Genomic DNA, 21,851 nt, shown 5'->3' on the forward strand with positions numbered 1-21,851 from the left:
ATTTCAGATGAGTTGTTCCAGAGTTATCATGCTCACCGCTGAAAAAAATTTATTTTTGCAAGACGGCTATATTTTCTTTATTTTTATACATTTAGACTCAAAAAAATTATTATAAGTACTTCAATGTATATACTATTAGATGCCATGAAGCACATTTCAATAAATGTTTGTCTATACTGCTAAAAAAAATCGTGAAAATCATCTTATTTTCCGCATCCCAACTGAGTATAACCCCTTAACAGACATTTTAATCCTCTTAAAAACTTTGGTTTAAATTAATTGAAAAATAAGGCTGTAATATTTTATAAACGATTTGAATATTTAAAATTGAAATAAATTGAAAAATAGATAATTTTTCATTTTTTTTCTCTGTGTTTTTTGCTTTTATTCTTACTTTTTAATGTCTATATTTCAAAAATAAAAAATTTTGATTTTGAAAAATCATTTATTTATATATAACTAAATTCTAATTAAAAAGTGGTAAATAAGAAAAAAAACGGCGCTTATAATTGTTTCGCATGGTTTAATCATAAAAACTTTACTGTAACTTGCGTTAACTCATCGCACCTTTACAGTATCAAGAAACAAGGTTGCAAGGCTCGTTTAACTCTATAATAGTTAAGGAAAGAGTTAGATTCTCGCTGATTTGTAAATCGTTCATGATGTTTCAGACATCAGCGGCTGGGCGGCGAAGAAAGCAGAAACGTTTCATTAAAACAAATCACGGGAAACTCGCGTTAATTATTGTGACTTTACTTGTGATGATCTATATGATCGATCTATGTGATTCTTTTCTTGCGTAGTAAGCCTGCTTAAAAAAATAATCGGTCGTGATGGTGTCACGCGGAATGATGATTGTTCGCGTCGCGAATTCCGACGAGGACAAAAAGAGTTCAGCACCTTCATGTTCGCTGCTGTCGTCGCATGCTCACAGTAGACTGAGGTGTATCATCTTACATTCCAAAAGACATATCGCTTATCCACCATAAGGTAAGGACTTGAAAAATATTAATATGTAAATCATTAAAAATATAACGTATTAATAATTAAATATTAAAATGGCGTAATTGCACGACAGGTTTAGAATATCCTATATATAAGCTGAAAATGATAAAAAAATGTGCCATTTTGTAAAAGTGAAAGGTCGCGTTACAACAAATTAAACACTCTTTTCAACAATTAAGATCTCTATCTTATATGTTATAATCTCTCTAATCGGTCGCGTTCACGCTGTCTCGATGTAAAAGAAATTAATTGTGACATGCGATGCTAGAACATTTACCTGTTGCTTTACGTTCGTGCAAAGCAAACGACGAGATTGTAAGTAACTAACCGCTAACTTCGCAATTCGTAAGAATTCTGCGTGTAAGAGCGAAATGAAGCTTAACCTTCCAGGTATTCGAGAGGAATCAAAACGAGCAACTTTTATAAAAAAAGAATGCTTTCAATTCTAAGTTATATAATCAGAAGCTTAACACCGTGGAAATAGCAAATAAAATGTTATTTATAGTAATATAAACATATATATAAAATTAAAGATTAAATTAAATGTGAATTAAATAATTGTGTAGCTATAATTTATAATTTAATTTATTTCACATCAGGAAGAAAATATTCATTATTGCAGCTATTAATACATATTGATATGTTCTGAATGATTTAACATTTCGCGGTAAAAGTGTAGCTACTGCGTAAATACATATTATGTACGTGTATGCAACATTCTGAATCTCACGATATGACGCAGCGCTCATATATGTTGATACGTGCAGCTGCACCGTATAAGCCCGTCAATATTTTTCATTTTGGACAAAAATACACTTGCGAATTAAATTTCAGATATTGCATTTCGACAAAACGGAGACTCCGTAGTCGATTTGTCGATACACGTGTGCCGTAGTATATAGCAGCCTTTAAGAAAGAGGGTTGCTTGTAGCAGACCGCGTGGTTCCTCCGTCGCTGTCGATATAGGCAGATGTAGGGTCGATAGCCCTCCCTTCTCGTACAGCGCTCGCGCCAACCCCACGCGCCACATTATAGACAACGGCTAGCTGTTTACTGGAAGAGTAAACGTTATCCCGAAGAGCTTTCTCTATTCTACCGTAACCTTCGGTCTCCACAGTTCGGAGAGTTGACTCACTCCTGTTTTATTTAAGCAATATTTAAAATCGTCCTATTAAGGGTACCATATCAGCTCGATATCGCATTTTCTCTCGCAAATTTCATTATATTTATGTATATTCGTTTTCCTTCTCCTTTGAATTTAGGGTAAGAGTTTATTTTTTACTTTATGATAAGTAGCTTCGCGATTTGCAGGAATTTTACATTCAGCCGTGGAATGATTGAGTTTTATTACTTGGTTGATTGTGACTAGCCTTTCTATTTAAGCTTATAGTGAATTCGATCATCCGCACTCTACACACCGGATTACTGCGCATTAAAAAGACTACTTTATATAAAGTATGAAAATGCAGTGACATAATATAATCAACTTTGACAATTAAATAACAAATGTATATTTTGTTAGTAATGTGACAATATCGTTACTGGGTATTTAATTTTTAAAATATTTATATGTTTTTGCATTAATTTTACTAATTTTATGTATAGCGGTTTTTAGTAGGGGTGCACTGGATATTTGGAAAGTATCCGGTATTCGGTATTTTCCGGCACTTTTTTTACTATCCGACCGGATAGTCGGATATCATTAGTATCCAGTTGAAATTTGATATCATTAAATTGTTGATTTTTTCTTATCTAAATGTTCTAAAAATAAATATGTATATTCACGATGCTATAATATCTTATACATTGTTGAAAAATTACAATTTTTTCCTCTATAGGTTTTTTTTTTAGAAGACACTTTCTCAGAATCCGATCGGATATCCGGAAAATATCGGATATCCGATATCCGGTAATTTTACGATCCGGTGCATCCCTACACGGAGAAAATTTTATATTAAGTTGTAATACAATTTTAAATTACATTTTACTATGTCTTGTATTTCCAATGGACCGTCACAACATGATTCCGTTTTAACTTTTACTATGGTAATACTAATTTTTATCACATAAATAAAGTAATTATTTTGTTAAACCAGTGCTTAAGCCATATTCTAACACCGTAAAAATTTTTACTATGGTACGCAAACAAAATTTGCTAGGTACATATTTTTTACTTATCTTTACAATACTAACTTTCATTCCACAAAATTTGATTTTATAATAAAAAATTTTTACTATGAAAAAGTGTAAAAATTACGTTGTATTATTGTTTTTAAAAAAATAGCTATAGCATTTAAACTTATAATTTACACGAAGACCGCAGCTACTACTACATATTATAGTAATTTTAAATATAAAATTTTCTCCGTGTAGTTTTTAATATACACTAGTGTAGTGTAACTCAAGTAACCGAATTTGCTATTAAGAAAATCTATATGTCACATCTAAAAACAGTACTAAAAATATAAAAATTTTACAGTTTGTTCTATTATTACGAATATCTGTGTATTCAAGAATAATTTTTCTTATTAGTTTAAAAGTAATTTAATTTTTTTGTTTGTCTTGGTTCTTATATAAAATCGCGTTTTTATATACAAATATGATGAGAATATTAAAAATAAAATTAAATTTTTACGTATACTAGAAAAACAATAAATATTCGTGTAAAAGTTTATTTGGATTGACTTACTTGTTTAAAAGTGATTAACCTATTGTAAAACTGTAGCAAAATATAGTCATTTTGCTGCATAAAATCATTATAAAATATCATTATAAATCAAGTTATTTGTTGTTTTGTTTTTTTGTACTTGGTTTCAAGGAGTGTTCACAGAATAATATACCATCAAAATTTGTTTAATAGTATTGGCTGACATCAAAGACATAGAGCATGGGCTGCGTCATTCGTGTCTAAATAGTACCTATAATATTAAATATGATCAACAAAAATGAAAAAGGAGGAACATGAAGACGGCCAAACTCCTTCTCTTTCTAATATTGCGATTAATTGAACAGAAAGAGATAGAGACTGGCCGTTTTTACGACCCATCACTCTCATTTTTATTGATCAATTTTATGGAGCAGTCCATGCTCTTTGTATTTGGCTGATATCAGCTTATTTTAGTTGATTGTTTGACTGATACTTTTAGCTGATATCGCACAACCAAAACATTCTGATATTGAAGGATTTCGATTAATGATGCGACAAAACGATAAAAAGACAATGCGCTTTACCACACAATTGTGACTTATAAAATAATCACGTATAAGACAGAGGTCGAGAAGTCGCGCAAAACTATTTACATGCGATGGACTCGCTCACGATAAGCTTGACGGGGCAACAAGTGTCCCGGCGTAAATCCAAGCGCAAGCCCAACGTGCTCCAGTGGAGACCTTGACTCGGCAAACATTTTTATAAGAATCGAAATTTATTTGCATTTGTTAACACTGTATCATAAGTTTTCTTTATTACTAAATTTAAAATATAAATTCAGCTCAATTATAAATTTCCAGTAAAACGTATTTAATTGTCATAAAAAACCGATCTTATTTTTAGATTCTGTTTTTCTTATTTTAATTAAGAGGTTGAAACAAATTAAAAAAATTTTAATCAATGATTATTTTAAATTAATCTACGCATAATTTAATCCGACTATCTGAAACTTAAAATTTATTTATCTGCTAATTATTTTTTACGAACTTCCAAATAATATTGAATGCACCGACAAAATCATAGACTTACAAATAAAGAAAATGTGCAGTGGATACAATGCCAAAAAATTATAGGAAGTTTTAATGTTCGAAAGTAGGCTATTCCATTTCTATGTAAAGTAAGTAAACGAAATAAGTTAGGCAATCCCATCAACATAAATTGGATTGACCGATCAAACGTCGCACTGTTGAACCTGTTTCTGTCTCATGCGGCTTGTCGGCTTGTTTCGGTGGAAATCGAGGGATTGAAGGGCGAAGGCTTTAGCTTCCAACCCTACGCCAGCTTTAATCCAATTCAAAAGCTGTCCGACAAACCGCCGCTGTCCATCGTAAAACGAATCGAGAATGATAGAATGTGTCCTCTCGGTGATTCTAGATCGATTCTAGAATAGTTACGTGGCACTGTTGTATTTTAGTCATCCTCCTAATCTGCATTTTTATACAGTGTCGACTTTGCACCGTTTTTGAATTTCTATTAGGTAATAGAATAAGTGAATAACCGAATAATTTCTTCTGATTGAAATTTTCTCTTCTAATATAGAGATGTACACGGAAAGGTTTCATTTATGTCTACATTAAAATGTTATTGTGTGCAAAATTGAAATATTTATGATTAAACTTCCTGCAATTAAACTTCATTAATTTTCTAAAAATATCCTAAAATTAATAGAACCGATGTTTCCTATACAAGCTGATATCTTCGAGGTCGGAACAAAGTGGCGAACGGAAGTAAAATCGCAAGGAAGCGATTGTCGTCACGCGAGCCATATCTTTCCCGTCGACAAGATTATTTTCATATTTTCAGGAGACCCAATTTACATACGGACTCACGGTACGAGCAATAAAAGAGAGCACACACATTGGTGTTTTCTCGTTTTTTTTTCCCGATACGTTATCGACATTAATTTGTTGGCTAGAATTGAAGGAAGCCAATTAACCTAATTTAAATAAAAATACGATCGAAATGAAAATATAGAGTTTCAACGTCACACGCGTAACGTATTACTAGAACTCTTGAAATATTATTATCCTACTATTTAATTATTAATAATGTTTGCCAGCTTTAAAGTTAATTTTAAGTAAAATTATTTATTGTTTATTAAATTTGAAAAAAAAGATTAATACACATTTATTAAAATATGATATACAATTGTTTAAAGCAGTCGATATAAACGAGACAATTGTATTGTGCATAGAACACCAAAATTAAATTATTACATACGTTTGTCAAAATTTTAACGCTGTCATAGTAACCATCAACTATTTGCAAGATTCTAAAAACTCTTCTCGATATTTGATTCATGGCTTAAAAATTAAACGTCGCGCGAATAAAAATTCGAAGCGTCGTAAAGTCAAGCTGCACACGTTGCAGGGAAGCTTTTAAAACCTCACATAAATCACCACACCCTGTTATGATGTCACGTGATTTACCCTGACCCAGCCGAGCCCATGCAGAACTCGCGAATAAGTCTTCTGGGGCGATAGTGAGTACAGCCAGTCACGAAAGCTCCGCTTTCGTGCTTAATTACCATACGAGCTCTAAGTCGATACAGAGGCATGATGACCTTGAAACTTTTCGGCCGTTCATAAGAAGTATCTTCAGCAAATTCGTTCATTCCGTGTGACGCATTATCGCTGTGACGTCATTACATGGATTAATCGGTACAAGAATATATCAATGCAGGTAACATCGAACTATAGTGATGAACTTTTAAAATCTCTTAAAAAATAGAGATAAATTAAAAAATTTTATTTTCAATATTGTCATTTTAATAATGTTTCAAGGATATTCTCATATTATATATTATCTTAATACATTCTACAGAAATTTTACCGGACATTCTAATCACCGCAAACTTTTTTCCTATTTAGAGAGAAATGAAATTTTAATATACTGTAAATAATTGTCTATGTGCACGAAAGCAAATATATATCTATTTTAGGCTGCTTCGCAAGTATAACGTTAATAACTTCTACATATTTGTCAATTGGATAAAAAAAGAAAAATAAAAAGTGTAACACTTATACTTTTCATAAGTGTTACAAACATATAACATATATAATATTTATAAAAGTAATATTTTTTATTTTTCTTCTTTTACAATTCACGAAATTTTTTTATTTAGCTATTAACTTTACATTTACAAAATAGCTTATAATAAATATATTTGCTCTTTTATATACATAATTATTTATAATATTAAAATTCTAAATGAGAATGAATTTTGTACGGTGATTAGAACATCGTATAAAATGTCTGTAGAATATATTAAGATAATAGGAATAATCACACAAGTTGTATAACAATAGTTGATAAAATCTACAGTTAAAATCTCGCTCGCAAAGCCGATTATCTAGTTACTTCGCGTTTCCTTTCGCGAGGAATAGTTCACGTCACGGCGAGATTAAAGCGAAAGAATATGAAGATAGGATCAAACTTGTATCGCGGTGCGACCTAAGCTGCGAATTAGGATTTGCATAACGAAATGCACGAGCTGCCCTTGCAGAAGGCAGACGTTAACTCTTTAGAGATTGCATAAACGTGAAATCAAGTTAATGTGTTTAGGAAATCTCTCAGGCAAAACTAGACCATATCAGAGATGAATCAAGCATAAACAATATCCGATTTTGAAGCTCTTAATATAATTAGCTTTCTTTGCACAATTCACGGTATGATACGACCTATATAACTGCTGTTTTAAATATAAATTCTATATCGACTGTTTTATTTGGGGAATCTCGGTCGTCGGTTTATAACACTTTTGTATAAAAATAATAAGAGCAGTGTCTCACGAAGAGCGAGATTGTACAAGTGAAACTGTCACAGTGAAGTTTTAAAAATGATATTTATATTTGCAAGTCATATTCTTTACGGTACTACGAATCGTTATAAAAATAGACTGAATCCAATTAACAGATTTGAATACTTAATTAAATAGTGTCCTCTTTCGGATATAGATTTCAGGTATATATTTCAGGTATCGCTTTCGCAGAATCATATGCAAGAATATTCAATTCTTATATTCAACGCAGAAGAAGAATATAATCAGAATTCTGATAATGGTTATCCATAAATGTACATGCTGCTTTGATCCTAGATTCTAGTTTACATGCATTGTTGAATCAGGCCGGAAAGAGTGTCTTAATTTCTGGATAGGCTGACGTAGTTCCGTTAGATGGAAGCGTGATACCGACTTCCCCGGACGGAAATATCGAAAATCGAATGATAATATTGAATCATTCTGAGAGCGGATCCACGATTATTGGCGCGTGCTGTGTCAGCGGAAAGGACGTTAAATGGCATTTCTGGCTGTTTCTGGCTGGTTGCACAGCTCTTACCGACGGCATGCAATACAAGTTAATCGAAATTTTCTTTCACGTGATTTTATTGTTTTTATTAATACTTATGAGATTGCACAAACCAGTGTTTTGACTTTCATATCCTGCAGTCACAATCAATTCTGAATTAACAACTGAATCAATTAGAATGACTTACAACTTATTTTTATAAGAAAAGAATTTACATTCGTAAAATCATTTTAGGTGATTTAATGCAGATATTTATCACATATGATAGATATCAGTACTTTCATTTTGATTGTTAAATATAAAATTTCTAATTTTGGATAAGAATTGCATGCATTCATTCTATTCAATGTAAAAAAAACCTATTAAAATGTAAATTGCTAGCTTCACCTTACGTAGTATATAAGAAATCACGTGGGATCGTTGGATCGAAGTAAAAGCAAGAAATGGAATTTATATGAAATGAGTTTTATATGAAACTCGATATGTTCTTGAGAAAAGTATCTTAATAAATTACACAGATGTATCTTCGAAGAGACAAGATGTTAGAAAAGCCAAGAAGTACGTGCCAAGAGGTTTTGCCCGATTTTGCGGTCTGGAGGACGCCCCTGCATTTTCGGCGGCATTCTGTACAGTTCAACTCGAAAGCGGATAAAATCGACTTTCTTGACGGCGATGACGTAGTCGATCCTTAACTGCATGCTATTTCGAGATTTTCGCCGTTTCGGTTAGAAAATATCCCGCGAAATCTTTGGGTCGGCGGCGAAACGAAATGTTAAAGTCACGCAGGCCCTCATGGCGCGACCTCGAAGATAATAAAGCTCAGATATTGCATCCCAAATCACGAAGAGTCAAATCGATATTCCATGTTAATCGTTCAGTTGTTTTTGGCTTCTGCTGTAAATCTGACAGCTAGTGCTTAACTATAATTTAGATAAATTAAGGGCAAGATTATATATGCAATGCTCCCGATATAAAAGGTCGACTCTAGCATATCGAAAATATTGGAGCTTATCAAAAAATTCTTCACAGAACATAAATTTTTTTTATTTGAGATTAATTCAAGTGATGACATCTTTGTCGGTTAATATTCGTCCAATAATGAAGATTTTAGATCTTACCTAGATGTGACCCCGGAAAAAAATGTTATATAATAGATATATTATATACCTATATAAATATATGTAAAATATGTTACTATTATATATATGTATATTATTTTATATAATTGTATATGAAATATTTTTTCCCAAGAGAGAGAGAGAGAGAGAGAGAGAGAGAGAGAGAGAGAGAGAGAGAAGATAACATTTGAGATATTCATAAATAAAATTTACGAAAGTCAGTATTTTTCAAAAATTGATATTTTTATTTTATTATACTTTATTTTATAATATTGGTTTAAAGATTTAGAGAAAATAGCATCAGATATCTCTTAATAAATATGTACTATAATATTTAAAACAATTTAAAGAAATATATAATTTAAAGAGTATTAAAAAAATAAAATAGAATTTCGAAAACTGATTTCAACGAACCGTTATAAAAAGCTTCATTTCGAGTTAAAATGAAAGCCCTTAAATGAATTTTTGGCGTTTATTATGGAAAAGCCGTTTTTAAAAATTTAAAATAGCTAAACAAATAATCTAAGTATTTATATTAATGATGAAATCGATTTTAATGACCTTAAAGTATATTAAAGGGAAAAGGTTACTGAATTTCTTCAACTACTGTTTTTATTGAATGAATTAATTTTTTTATACTTATAATAGAGAAGATTTTGTAATATGAAGAAGAGGTTGCAATATGAGAAGAGTTTGTAATATATTTTAATTGGTAAAAAAGAATTTCTGGATAGATGGTTTTAATCTTTTCACAGATCTTGTATATATTGTAATGAAAAAATTTGAAGATATTCGTTGAAATTATTTAATTCTAATTTTTAAAAACAAATAAATTAGGGCAATTAGGAATCGGCACTGTAATTGGTGCGCTTAAATAACTAACAGACCTTAATGTCTTGAAATGTATTTCATATTAATGTACATATTAATGCATATTAATGTATTAATGCATATTAATGTATTAATGCACATGTGTGTGCGTACGTTTCGGCTAAATTCTAGCCTTCTTCAGCGTGAAAAAAATAAAGTTTTCGCTATGCATTCTGCATATGTAGGAACCTTTGGTTATCTCCTATATATTTTTCCATGGCCAGTTGATATGCTGGATGATCTCATGGAGATTGAGACCTCAGAATCACGTATGCAGAAGAGCATTTTAATTTGTGATCCGCAAGATCGTTATCCGTTTTTAATTTTATATTATCGACTTTACAACGTTTTACATTGCGTCATTTTATATAATTTTATCTCGACTTTATACTGTATTATTATTATTTTTCTGCACGTGATCCTGAGGTCTCAATGTCCATGAGACTATTCAGTATATTAACTAGCCGTAGAAAAATGTATAGGAGATAACCAAAGATTTCTACGTATGCAGATCGTATAGCGAAAACTCATCGATTTTTCCACGCTGAAGAAAGCTAGAATTCAGTCGAAACGTACGCGTATATATATATATATATATATATATGCATTAATACATTAATGTGAAATGCATTTCAAGACATTAAGATCTGTTAGTTATTTAAGCGCACCAATTACAGCGCCGATGCCTAATTGCCCTAATTTATTTATACTTTTAAATTAATTTTAATTCAAGGAATCTAATTTTGACTTATTTATATTATTTAATTCGATTGATGTCTAATATCTGATAAATAATAATAATGTATATGTTGGAAAAATAATCAAAATTTTGAAAAAAATTAGTATATATAATATAAATTATTTGAAAAAAATTAATATACATTATAGTATGAGTTACTTAATATAAAGTGTACATAAATTGAATTAAAAACATTTATTTAAAATGATTCTCCTGTAAAATCAAGTCTGAAGGGGTTAATATCCCTTAGAAATTTATCACACAGATCTATACTATTGTTGTCTAATTTTTCAGTGGTGGAGTCGCTTCGAGGAGAGGGGGCGGAATCCATTGCACCTATACGCATACACTTTACAACGCGAAGCAAGGTTTCATATGGGTTTACAATTTCCTTGCAAAATGAGGTTTTAACTAAACTTATGTGTCTAGTTTTTCGGTGGTAGAGCTCTAAAGGTGAGGTGAAACCCACTGCACCTACACTTAACGCAAAGCGAAGTTTGATATATGGGTTTGCAACTTTCCACGTAAAATTTAAATTACAAAGTTAAACACACATTTATATTGTCAGCTTTATTTGTTAATAACTTTTTAATGAACGATAGTACTAACGATGAGGTTCAAGTACGACTTTTCAAAATAAGATCCATCCCGCACACTTCCTCTCCTTCATCAATTAATATAAATATTATTTGTTTTAATATTTTATTTTCTAAAAATGACTTTTTCATAGAGGTCGTCGAAAATCCCTTTAAAGGCTTTTATTTTAACAGGAAATGAAGATGAAGACATTTTTTACAAAATTTTATTTAAATAAAAAAAATAGTCGGCTTTCGGAATTTTATTAAAAAAATGAATACATTGATAAATACACTGTTAGAAATTTCTCAATAAATTTTAATTAATATGTAAAGGAAGCTTGTGGTTATGAACGAAATTAAATGTAACGAATGATGTAAATAAAAACTAAATGTGATGAACGTGTGTATTGAAATTAATGAACACATTATTGTAGAAATTAATTTACACGTTAATGAAAAGTACGAGATCTGTAACTGAAAAGTAATTTACGTTAATGACATGTAAGAAACGTAAACGTATTAAACGTTAAGCGTTAATAGTATTAGGCTTAATTAAAATATTATTAATATTCGTAAATGTAAAAGTACATTAAATTTTATTAATATGTACATTAATAGTTATTTCAATTACGATTAATTAAATGTCATTTATAAAAGTATATTAAATTTTATTACACTTAATTTTTCAGTTACTGTAAACTTAAATCTCATTAACATGTGCATTAATAGTCCTTTCAGTTACAGAGAAATTAAACTTCATTCACCAATGTACATTAAAAGTTAATGAAATTTAAGAACATTTCTAACAGTGTACGTTTCGTCTAAATTTTTAAAGATTGTTGTTTAGAAGGGACTAACGTTTGGCTTATAGGAGTCAAAGGTGATGGCACGTATTACGCGCCCTCGACAAAAAATGGCGAACACTGATTCACCTGCGACGGCCGGCAGCAGCCTCCTTTCGTCTTCAACAACGACACCATTTCCCTCCTCGACAACATCGGCAGCAACTTATTCGAGCGAGAACTACACCTTCAACTATAGTGGTTTGTCGAATCTGGGCGGCTATTCGCTGGACGATTTCAACTACACAGAACTGTGGTTGGACGTCTGGAATGGCACTGAGGTCAGCAATGTCACCGAGAGACTGAACGCGACGGTGTTGTTACCGAGTGGCTATTGTGATGAATGGGAGGCTGCTCAGCATAAACTCTTCCAGGTAAAGATACGTTTTGAACAATTTCTAAATTCTTTTTTAAGTTTCTAAGATATTTCCTTCGCGTACAAATAATAATCAATGCTTTCAATAAAATCTGTTTTTCGCAAAAATTCTACGAAAATTCTACTCTATTTAAAGTTTTGGAGAAAGAATGTGCTTTATATATAATCCTACATTACTCGCGTAATTTTTCTTAACGCAATTACTCGCGTAGGATATTTTCGAGCCCAACATTATATTTCAAATTTTATTGTTTTTTTTTATTATTTACAATTTAAGAAAAACAATATAGGGTTTTTCTTATTTAAAATTTATTCGGTCTAACAATCATCTCATGATGTTTAAAGAAAAACGTATAATATTCTATATATTTTTTCAGATAAGAATAAATGCAAAAATGTTTTTTTTATTGTGAAACAATTTACGCTAAATACAGTAGTATGTACAAACAATATTCATACATTTAACGAATTTATAAGGCGGACATTCTACGCGAATAATGAAGGATTAATAATTTGAATATTTTCTTATCATTTAAATTTATTATTGATTATATTAATTTCAGGCAGCAAATTTATTTTTTGCGGCTGCGTTTCTGGTGCCACGCTCGTTCAAGGCTTCCGTCTTGGCTCTTCGCACGTTTCTCACGGCAGGTTTCATGTTGGCGGCTCTCTGGGCCGGGTTCACCATATGCGCTCTAGATGCCATGTTATGGTGCTTGGCCCTTGGTCTGTTAAACGGCATTCATTCGTTGATACTCGCCTGTCGATTCCTGCCCCCGGCTCTTAGCCCCGAACTAGCCGAACTTTATTTGAAGCTCTTCAAGCCTTATAAGGTTAGCAAGAAGCATTTCCAGGAACTGGCAAAGGAGGCGAGAATACTCAAGTTGGATTCCGATCAGACCTACGCAACGGAAGGGGTCACGCCGGCGGATAGGAGGCTGTCTATTCTTTTACGTGGAAAGTGGGTATCCTTCTTTTCAATTAAAAGTTAATTCTTTTAAGCTAGAGGTGTCATTTCTTGTGAAAGAAGGCTAATCTTAATTGAAATTAAAAGCTAATTGAAACTGAATTAATATAGACGCCTTTTATATTATATTTGCTTTCATGGAATTAATATTGAGAAATATAATTTTAAAACTTTCATGTCCTTTTTTCAACCTTTTTTCATATACTGCATTAATTTATTATTGGAGAAAATTTAATTAAACGTCATCTGACTTAAGGATATTGCATGCAATTTCGATGTCCGAGTTTCTCCTCTTATTTCAGAATGAAGGTAACTTGTGACGGAACTCACTTGCACTACATCAGAGCCTACCAATTCGTCGACTCGCCCGAATGGGAGGCCACGCATGAAAACGATGCCGACGTCTTCCAGGTGACGATACTAGCCGAGGAGCCCAGTACGTATATCTGTTGGACGAGAATGAAGTTACTCAGGGTGCTCCGGCACAGGCCATTGCTCAAGGTCGTTCTCAACACTCTCATCGGTAAGGACATTACGTCCAAGTTGTATGCCCTTAACGAGCAGCTCGCTGGTGTCGCGGCCGCCAGTGAGAACGCCACGTCGAATCCTTACAGGGGGGTCACGAGAAGCCTCAGCGTCGATGCCGTTAATACAGAAACCGCCGGAAGGGTTCGATCGACGACTTGGAAGGCGCAGAAACAGTACAGCAATTTGCGTAGTGACAGTAAGTGTCGCAACTTATTTCTCTTTCCCTTGATGATTCACAAACGATAGTTTCTTAATTCTACATAGAATTTATATTATCCTGGACATTTGGATCCTGATAATTAATCTCTTATATCACGAAGATACAAAGAACGTGTTTATCGTAATTTTATATTTCGCTTTGTGTGATTTAATTCATCACCTACATCAAGACCTTCATAATTCGGTTTACGTAATCGGTCATACAAGCAACATATTCGCTCGTGACAAATTGGACATTAGAAAGGCTAACCTTTAAAGGCTAACCAAGATAATTGGGATTTGTGTGTCCCCAGGGAGCTCTTTGGCCCGGTATTCCCACCAGTATTGGGCGCCGGTAGTGGCGAACCATTTTCCGCCAACCTCGCCGTTCATTCAAAGCCAAAACCTCGGCTACTCGTTACTGCCGCAGGGTGACCAGTTCTCGCCACCTCCGCGAGCACCCGTGCTGACCCACCATCCTCCCGTGGCGCGACAGCGAAGCGGGGATACTGGCGGCGATTACACCCTGCTACCTCAGACACCGAAGCTGGAGAGGAAACGTTCGAGAAAAGGGACTCGAGAGGTACATTGATTTCATTCATTAACTTCGTTACGTTGACTTCATTATAGAGATACGATAGAGGCTCGAGTGCCATCCCATGGTGCGGAAAATGCAGCTGCTATTTTTAGATCAAACAAAGCAGGATACACACGAATTTTAAAAGCGAGCTAACAGAAAAGCGTGCATGTTTTAGAGCGATATCTTTATGCAACTTCATTTTTTTCTCGATTTAATTGAACGCCACTTTATTTACGTTTTTTAGATTTCATATCAAATATTATGATGATTAAAATAAAACTTCCATATGTAATTTCCTTATTTAACAATAAGAGTAATTTCCTATACTACATATATACAGTGACCTACCGTATTGCTTGGGAGAGAACATATTCCTTATCGCCATCATTAGCGCTTCCTCTCTCCAAACAATCAAACTGTAGTACACTTGTGTTTCTACAAGTAAGTTTATGCTATTCTGATTGCCGTCCGAATATACTTTGGACGCCAATCTATCACAGACACATCAAGATATTTGCAGACTCTCCTTCAGTAAACCTAAATTGTCTAGTACCTATACTTTAATGCACCATATTAGAGAGATGTAATTACAGTTTCTAACATTAAACGATGTAATTACACTGTTTTATGTGTATTAAACTGTAGACATTTCTCCATACATTTGCGCTTACCGAGGTTTTCGCCGATCTAAAGATAGCAGACTGTAATCCATTTTAACAACTTTAACAGCTTGATAAACAGATATCTAACATACGTGCACGTGTAAGATACGATTTAATCTTCCGAAACTGATGGTGGGTCTATTGGATCTATTTAATTATTATGGTTGCAAATAACAACCGAAACGTTGATCTTTTGTTTATATGAACTAAAGGAAAAAAAATTTGTACAATTAGACACAAATAATAACTGTATGTTCTAGCTCTTATTTGCCTGAATTTATATTAATATTAGTTTGTTTATTGAGAGCTCTTTTTATTACTATTCTATTTAATTATATTCTTTACGTAGGGAATGGAAACTAGTTACTTGTAACGTTACGGTTACAAGTTACTTTTTTTTATAACGGATTGATAACGGCTTTATTTTTTCTTTTCATAACTGTAATGGTAACGTAATAACATTTTTTTCGGTAACAGTAATGAATTTTACTTTTATCGTTACTTTCTATATTTTGAACCTACTTGATATAATTTTCGTATATTCAATCTGCAGTTTTGGATCGCTATTCATAATTTGTTATTACATTTAAGATCGTCTCAAGAATAATTTAAAGTTTTACGAACACATACATTTTTTCAATTAATTTTTTTTACCCTTAAGAAAGGAACCAAGAAAATCCACGAAAAAATTAGAAAAAACCGGTTCATTTTTTCTAAAAAAAATTTTTTTTCGTAAATTTTAAAACTATATAAAAAAGTAACGGAAAAGTAACGAATCGTTAAATATCAAGTAACGATAACGCTAACAAGTTATTTTTGAAAATCAGTGGCTATAGTAACGATAATAATTAATTACCTAGTTATCTTTTTGAAGTCCGGTTTTTCTTTAACTGGTTAACTTGTAGTTGAGCTTAACCTGATGTTTCACCCAATGGACTTCATTTATGACATCATCATAGAAGAAACTCATTGGATAAAACATCAGATTAACTACAAATGTATCAGATAATGGGAAACCATATCGATAACCAGACTCGGTAACGAGTAACTAGTTACTTTTAAAATAATAACTTTCCATTCTCCGTCTTTATGTTACATCTGCAAATGTGAATTATTGTTATTAAAATAAACTTAGTATTATGCGCACGCACATACATACACACATACAAATTCTTTTTTTATACGAGTTATATAATTTTGGTTTCTTCAAAATTAATTAGTGCTTTTTAGTTAAGATATTATAAATTAAGTCGATCCCACAGACCCAACATTAGTAATTGCGTATTTTGACGTCAGCTCCGGAGAGTTAATAATATTGCTTAAATATTTTCTGATATTCTTAAATAAAATTCTTTGTTTTTGTATTTGACTTGTCAACGTGATATTATTTGTTATCATTTTGGAAGAAATCTTGTCGCCTACAAATAGATGAAAATAGATCTTTTCATCTTCTTCCTTCAGGGAGAAAATTAAATTAATTGTTTAATGTTTTTTTTATTCTAACTTTATCATAAATTATAAAATGTTCCAGGTGACCTTCGAGACACCGGTATGACGCTCGCCCGACGGGGAAGGGCCTGCCAGCGTGCCTCTACTTTCACTGTCGCCGCAACGCTCCGCCTAGCCCCGTCGTGGTCTTGTCATCATCCTAAAGCACGCCGCAAAACTCACCCTTTGAACTTCCGGTGGACACGATACCGATGAATGGCCTATTTCTTCGGAAGAGAGAACGCAACGGTCTTGGTACCACTATGGATTATGCTTCGGTACCACGAAGATCCTTGGTACCACTAAATCGCAAGAGCGCTGGTGGAAGAAGTCGTTGGGCGTAGTTTTGACGTGTGCAATTGATTTTCATATCTTGCAAGTGCCACGCCTTACAGAGACACGCACGCACGTGTGAAATCGAAACCGCGATGGCGGCCGTTAAAAATAAAAAAAATATTCCGATATCCTTCGATCACGTTTGGGGTATCCATCAAAGTTTCGAGATGAATCGAAATTCGATCGTGTGGTGGAGATGAATGTGAATCGTTCATTGACGTGAAAAGTAAGAATAAAGGAGAGAGAAATCGTAAACAAAAGATTAAATATAGATTATATTATATTAATGAGCATCGCCTCTGTGTACACTTTTACATCGACTGTGATTACAACGGATATAATTATTAAGTCTTTCAGAGAAACGCTGATTATATACACATACAGAAAAACACGTGCGTAAATAGCTGCCGTGGTAACCATACATGCATATCTCGCATTTGCGCGAGTTAGGATATCCTTCGCGCATAACGATTTCCGATTTTGATATACATACATTTGCATTTAAAAAATTCCTAATTCTACAGATTTTTTTTTTCATCCTATTCTCTTATCGATGATTCCAAGCAAACGCTAGTTATTCATTTACACACAAGCAATAATCGGTAAATCGCTTAATCTATGAATCATTAAACAATATTGCATAACATCAATATAAAAATAATATTTGATTACTATGTATTATTAATGAAGGACATCCAAACAGCGTAAACAAGTCGGGATTGTTGTATAAAATTAGTGCATAAAATGCGCATTCACGATAAATATAATATTTCGAGAAAACACGCAGCAATTTGTGAACAGAAAATTGCATTTGCACATTCCTTAATCAATTGTAAAATGCGTTAAATAAATAAACAGAAAAAAATAAAGATGAAATGAAAAAACCAGCCGAATGATCCGGGTGTAATAAAAACAGATAAGTGCTTTGTTTAAAAAAAGAAACCTGCAATAAAGTGCTTCGAAAATCGTAGTTAATGGCGAAATGCAAATTATAAAAAGCAAAGTTTAATTATTCGCGCAGATTAAACGAAAGAAAAGCTAATATGCGTCGTGTGTGACACGTAGAAGAAAAAAAACATGTGTGTTTGTATGTTTCTATGTTTATATAATCACCGCGTGTGAGAGTGAAGCCGTAGAAGATCAATAAAGACGAACAAACGATTAAACAAAAAACGTGAAGGGAATAAAATTAATTAAAACGGCTGTGTAGAGTCGAGTGTAAATGTTAAACACAAAAATGGTTGTAGAATATTGTAACGTTACGAAGGATTGTATGAAGTTTTAAGAGGCGCACACGTCGGAAAAGATCATCGTTGTTTAAAGTAGAATTAATTTTTATCAAATTAGATTGTTGTAGTATTCTGTCATTATTTAATTGTTTTCGCGAAAATTGAATTTATATGTATATACAATATGTAGCATATATAGAAACTTTATACATTTCTAATAATCAAAATTTGAAGAAGACTGAGTTACTATAACTTTGTTAGTTCCTATGATATTTGCTGTAATGTTTAAAATTTTATTAATATTAGATTTGTTAAATTACTTTTAGAATTAATTTTAAAACTAAATTGCGCATACCGAAAATTCTTGTGTTTGCAAGACTGATCTATTTTCCGACGTATACAAGAGCCTAAAGTACGAAAGAATCTGTTTGAGTGATCTTTGTTGACGTTATGTCAAGAAAATAAATGAAATTGCGTAAGATGGACTGCAGCAGCGACACATCAACATCACGACGACATTGTATGTAATTATTATTTATGATTACAATATGTTCGTTGACTATTACGTTAGAAATAAAAATTACGTTGAAAAACGTGTAGTATAATTAAGTATAATGCCAAATCATCCTGCTTCTAATTTCCATTTTCTTCGTTATCCTTGCCATTATTACATGATGATGGGATAATTTCAGAATTGTAATTTTTTAGTCCTAAATTGTAATTTCAGATAAATATTTAATCGCAAGAAATAATGTCTTATATTTAATAGAAATTATAAAAATAGGGTACACAATCCTGATAAATAAAACATAATTTTTTAAATATTTTCATGCCAATATAGACTATATGCATATTGGCATATATTTATAAATAAACACAGTCTCAAACGCGAAAAGTTGATATGTAAAATGTGTCAAACATAACAAGCAAATATAAAACGTAAATATCGAAACAGAAACTCAACTCTATGAATTTTTTATATTGTTAGTTTTAGAATTTATTAATCAAAATTTAATTATTATATATCTTACAATACAAAAATCATCAATCGTCATTGATTTTAATTTGAATTTCTTAGTTATTTTAACTTGTACACTTTTACCTCATCATCGTCATCATCGTCATAATCGTTATTTTGCAGAGGATCTATGATATGCTTTCGCTGATAGAAATCATATTTCTTTTTTTCGCTTTTATGCGGAAGTTGTATGACTATAACAAAAGGTTTATCTTGGTCAGACGCATCCTCATGATACGGTGCATATCTGCATGTAAAAATAATTTAAAAAAATATATATTAAATATGCATAATATTAAATATAATACAAGCAAAATTCATATGTATATATTTATAATGTAAGCGACAAAAATGGAATAATAACGTTTAATGGGAGAAATAAATTTTTAAGATATTTAATGAAGATAAAATTTTTAAAGATTTTCAATTTTTACCTGTGATAGTCTGGTTCATAATTATTATACTTGTTCGCTAATATTCTTTTGGAATGATAACGCTTTCGATGTTTTGGAAACGAATGCCATCGTGGGCGTCGCCATGGAGGAGGACTATAATATGAATATGGCTTAATTTTGTAGGTTTCATTAAATTCCACTAATTCCAAAATTAAGCCAAAGAGCACGATAACCGTAGGTAACTAAAAGTTATTATCAACACATCATAATTAATATTAACATTAATTTTTGCGAAAGAAAACGTTTAATTTTTAAATGTTATTAACTTACCTTCATTTTCATAATGTAAAATTTAATTTTTTTATAATTGTACTTTCAAGGCATCCAATTTACTTTAATTAAATTATTGATTAAATAAATACATTGTTAGAGTGGCATTTTTCTAGATACACCTTTTCCATTTTAATGGTAATATTCTTTTCCACAAATTGATAAAAAAATATTTATTTATCACTATTTGTTAATTCATCACTTTATCTAAAATAACGATTTTAACTTTTACTTTAAACATCTCAATAGCTTTACAATGAACAATTGTGTATTGCACATATAAAAAGTAAAATTGACAGATATTAAGAGTCTTCGATTGTAGATTTTATATATATATAAATATATACACATATATATATATCACTTTATTTCAGAAACAGGACACATTATCTCGCTAAGATTTTTGATGAAGAGAAACGCTCGTGTAGCCGGATAAAACCTTCGTGGATCGAAATGAAACTATGAACTTGAAAGTCTTCGAGCAGACTTTCTTTTATATCTTCCCTTCCATTTCTCTCGAACCGCCTAAAGCAACATATGTATAATGACTCATAAATGTCATCGTAATGCTACAACTAAAGTTATTACAATTTATTCTTCAATGAAGAAAAGTTTCACTAAGGGAAATGTACACTCACAAATAAACAGACAAACAAATTAAGAAATTATTTGGCAAAAGATTGTATCTAATAAAGATATTGTATCTAATCTAAGATATATCTAATAGCATAATAGAAAGTTGTACAATAATTCAAGAAATAAGGAATATATTCAAGAATCACATGCAAATTTCATTCGTAATTCACGTTGTGCAAAGTAGATACTTTCTTTGTGACTTAAATTTATGAAAAATATTAATATATTTCTTATAATCTTGTAACACACATTCATACACTTGAAGTATGCAAGAATATTAGCAGCAATTAAGCAGCAGCTTTTTCGAAAATAATTCCAAATGCGACATTAAATTTCTTAATATATTAAACTTGATTATTATATAACAAATAACTTTGAAAAAAGTTTCACAAATTTATGCTTTAATCAATATAAATTAACGTGAAATTTTGTTTATTAATAGCTATCATAATATTCATTTTAAATAAACATATAGTATTAAATTTTATAAAAGCGATAATACAGAAAAGATGTTTGTGCTAAAAAATTGCTATAGCAATTAATGAGCCGTTAAAGATCCAGCGCAGCGTAGTGAAAAGTGAACGGAGGCATCATACATAAAGGGGTACTTTCAAGATACTTTCAACAAGGAACGCATGCTAATGCGTGCATTTACTTTCAAAGATTTCTTTAGGAAGTACTCATTCTTTTGAATGATGTTGCTGTTATATTGTCTATTTCATCAATCTAGTCGTAGTCGAGATCCTGAGAGCTCTTAGAACTTTCTCTTTTTAATTATAAAGGAAGATATTTCGATGGTCATATATATAATTACTTAAAATAAATTTTAAAACATGTTAATATATTTTACAGATTTTTATTCAACCCCTGGAAGATTTCAGGACGTAACTGTAACATTACGAAATATATTGTTACAATTGCATTTATAATTGCATTAAC

General features: G+C 31.7%; 2 protein-coding genes across 2 annotated transcripts; one reads left to right on the forward strand and one right to left on the reverse strand.

Moving 5' to 3' along the window:
• Positions 1-778: 778 nt before the first annotated feature.
• Positions 779-19,239, forward strand: LOC108763889 (blood vessel epicardial substance). The gene is made up of 6 exons (XM_018511811.1): positions 779-990; positions 12,199-12,543; positions 13,109-13,506; positions 13,815-14,236; positions 14,553-14,821; positions 17,012-19,239. Exons 2-6 carry the CDS (start codon positions 12,211-12,213, stop codon positions 17,033-17,035), a joined length of 1,446 nt encoding a protein of 481 aa, XP_018367313.1. The 5' UTR covers positions 779-990; positions 12,199-12,210; the 3' UTR covers positions 17,036-19,239.
• A 372-nt stretch (positions 19,240-19,611) lies between these two features.
• On the reverse strand, positions 19,612-20,302 carry LOC108763881 (uncharacterized). Its single transcript, XM_018511803.1, has 3 exons — positions 20,277-20,302; positions 19,986-20,188; positions 19,612-19,798 (listed from the first exon to the last, which is right to left on the reverse strand). The coding sequence occupies exons 1-3, from the start codon at positions 20,286-20,288 to the stop codon at positions 19,612-19,614; spliced, it is 402 nt and encodes a 133-aa protein (XP_018367305.1). The 5' UTR covers positions 20,289-20,302.
• Between the last annotated feature and the right edge of the window lie 1,549 nt (positions 20,303-21,851).

Source organism: Trachymyrmex cornetzi, unplaced genomic scaffold (genome assembly GCF_001594075.2).
Source record: "Trachymyrmex cornetzi isolate Tcor2-1 unplaced genomic scaffold, Tcor1.1 scaffold388, whole genome shotgun sequence".
NCBI lineage: Eukaryota > Metazoa > Arthropoda > Insecta > Hymenoptera > Formicidae > Trachymyrmex > Trachymyrmex cornetzi.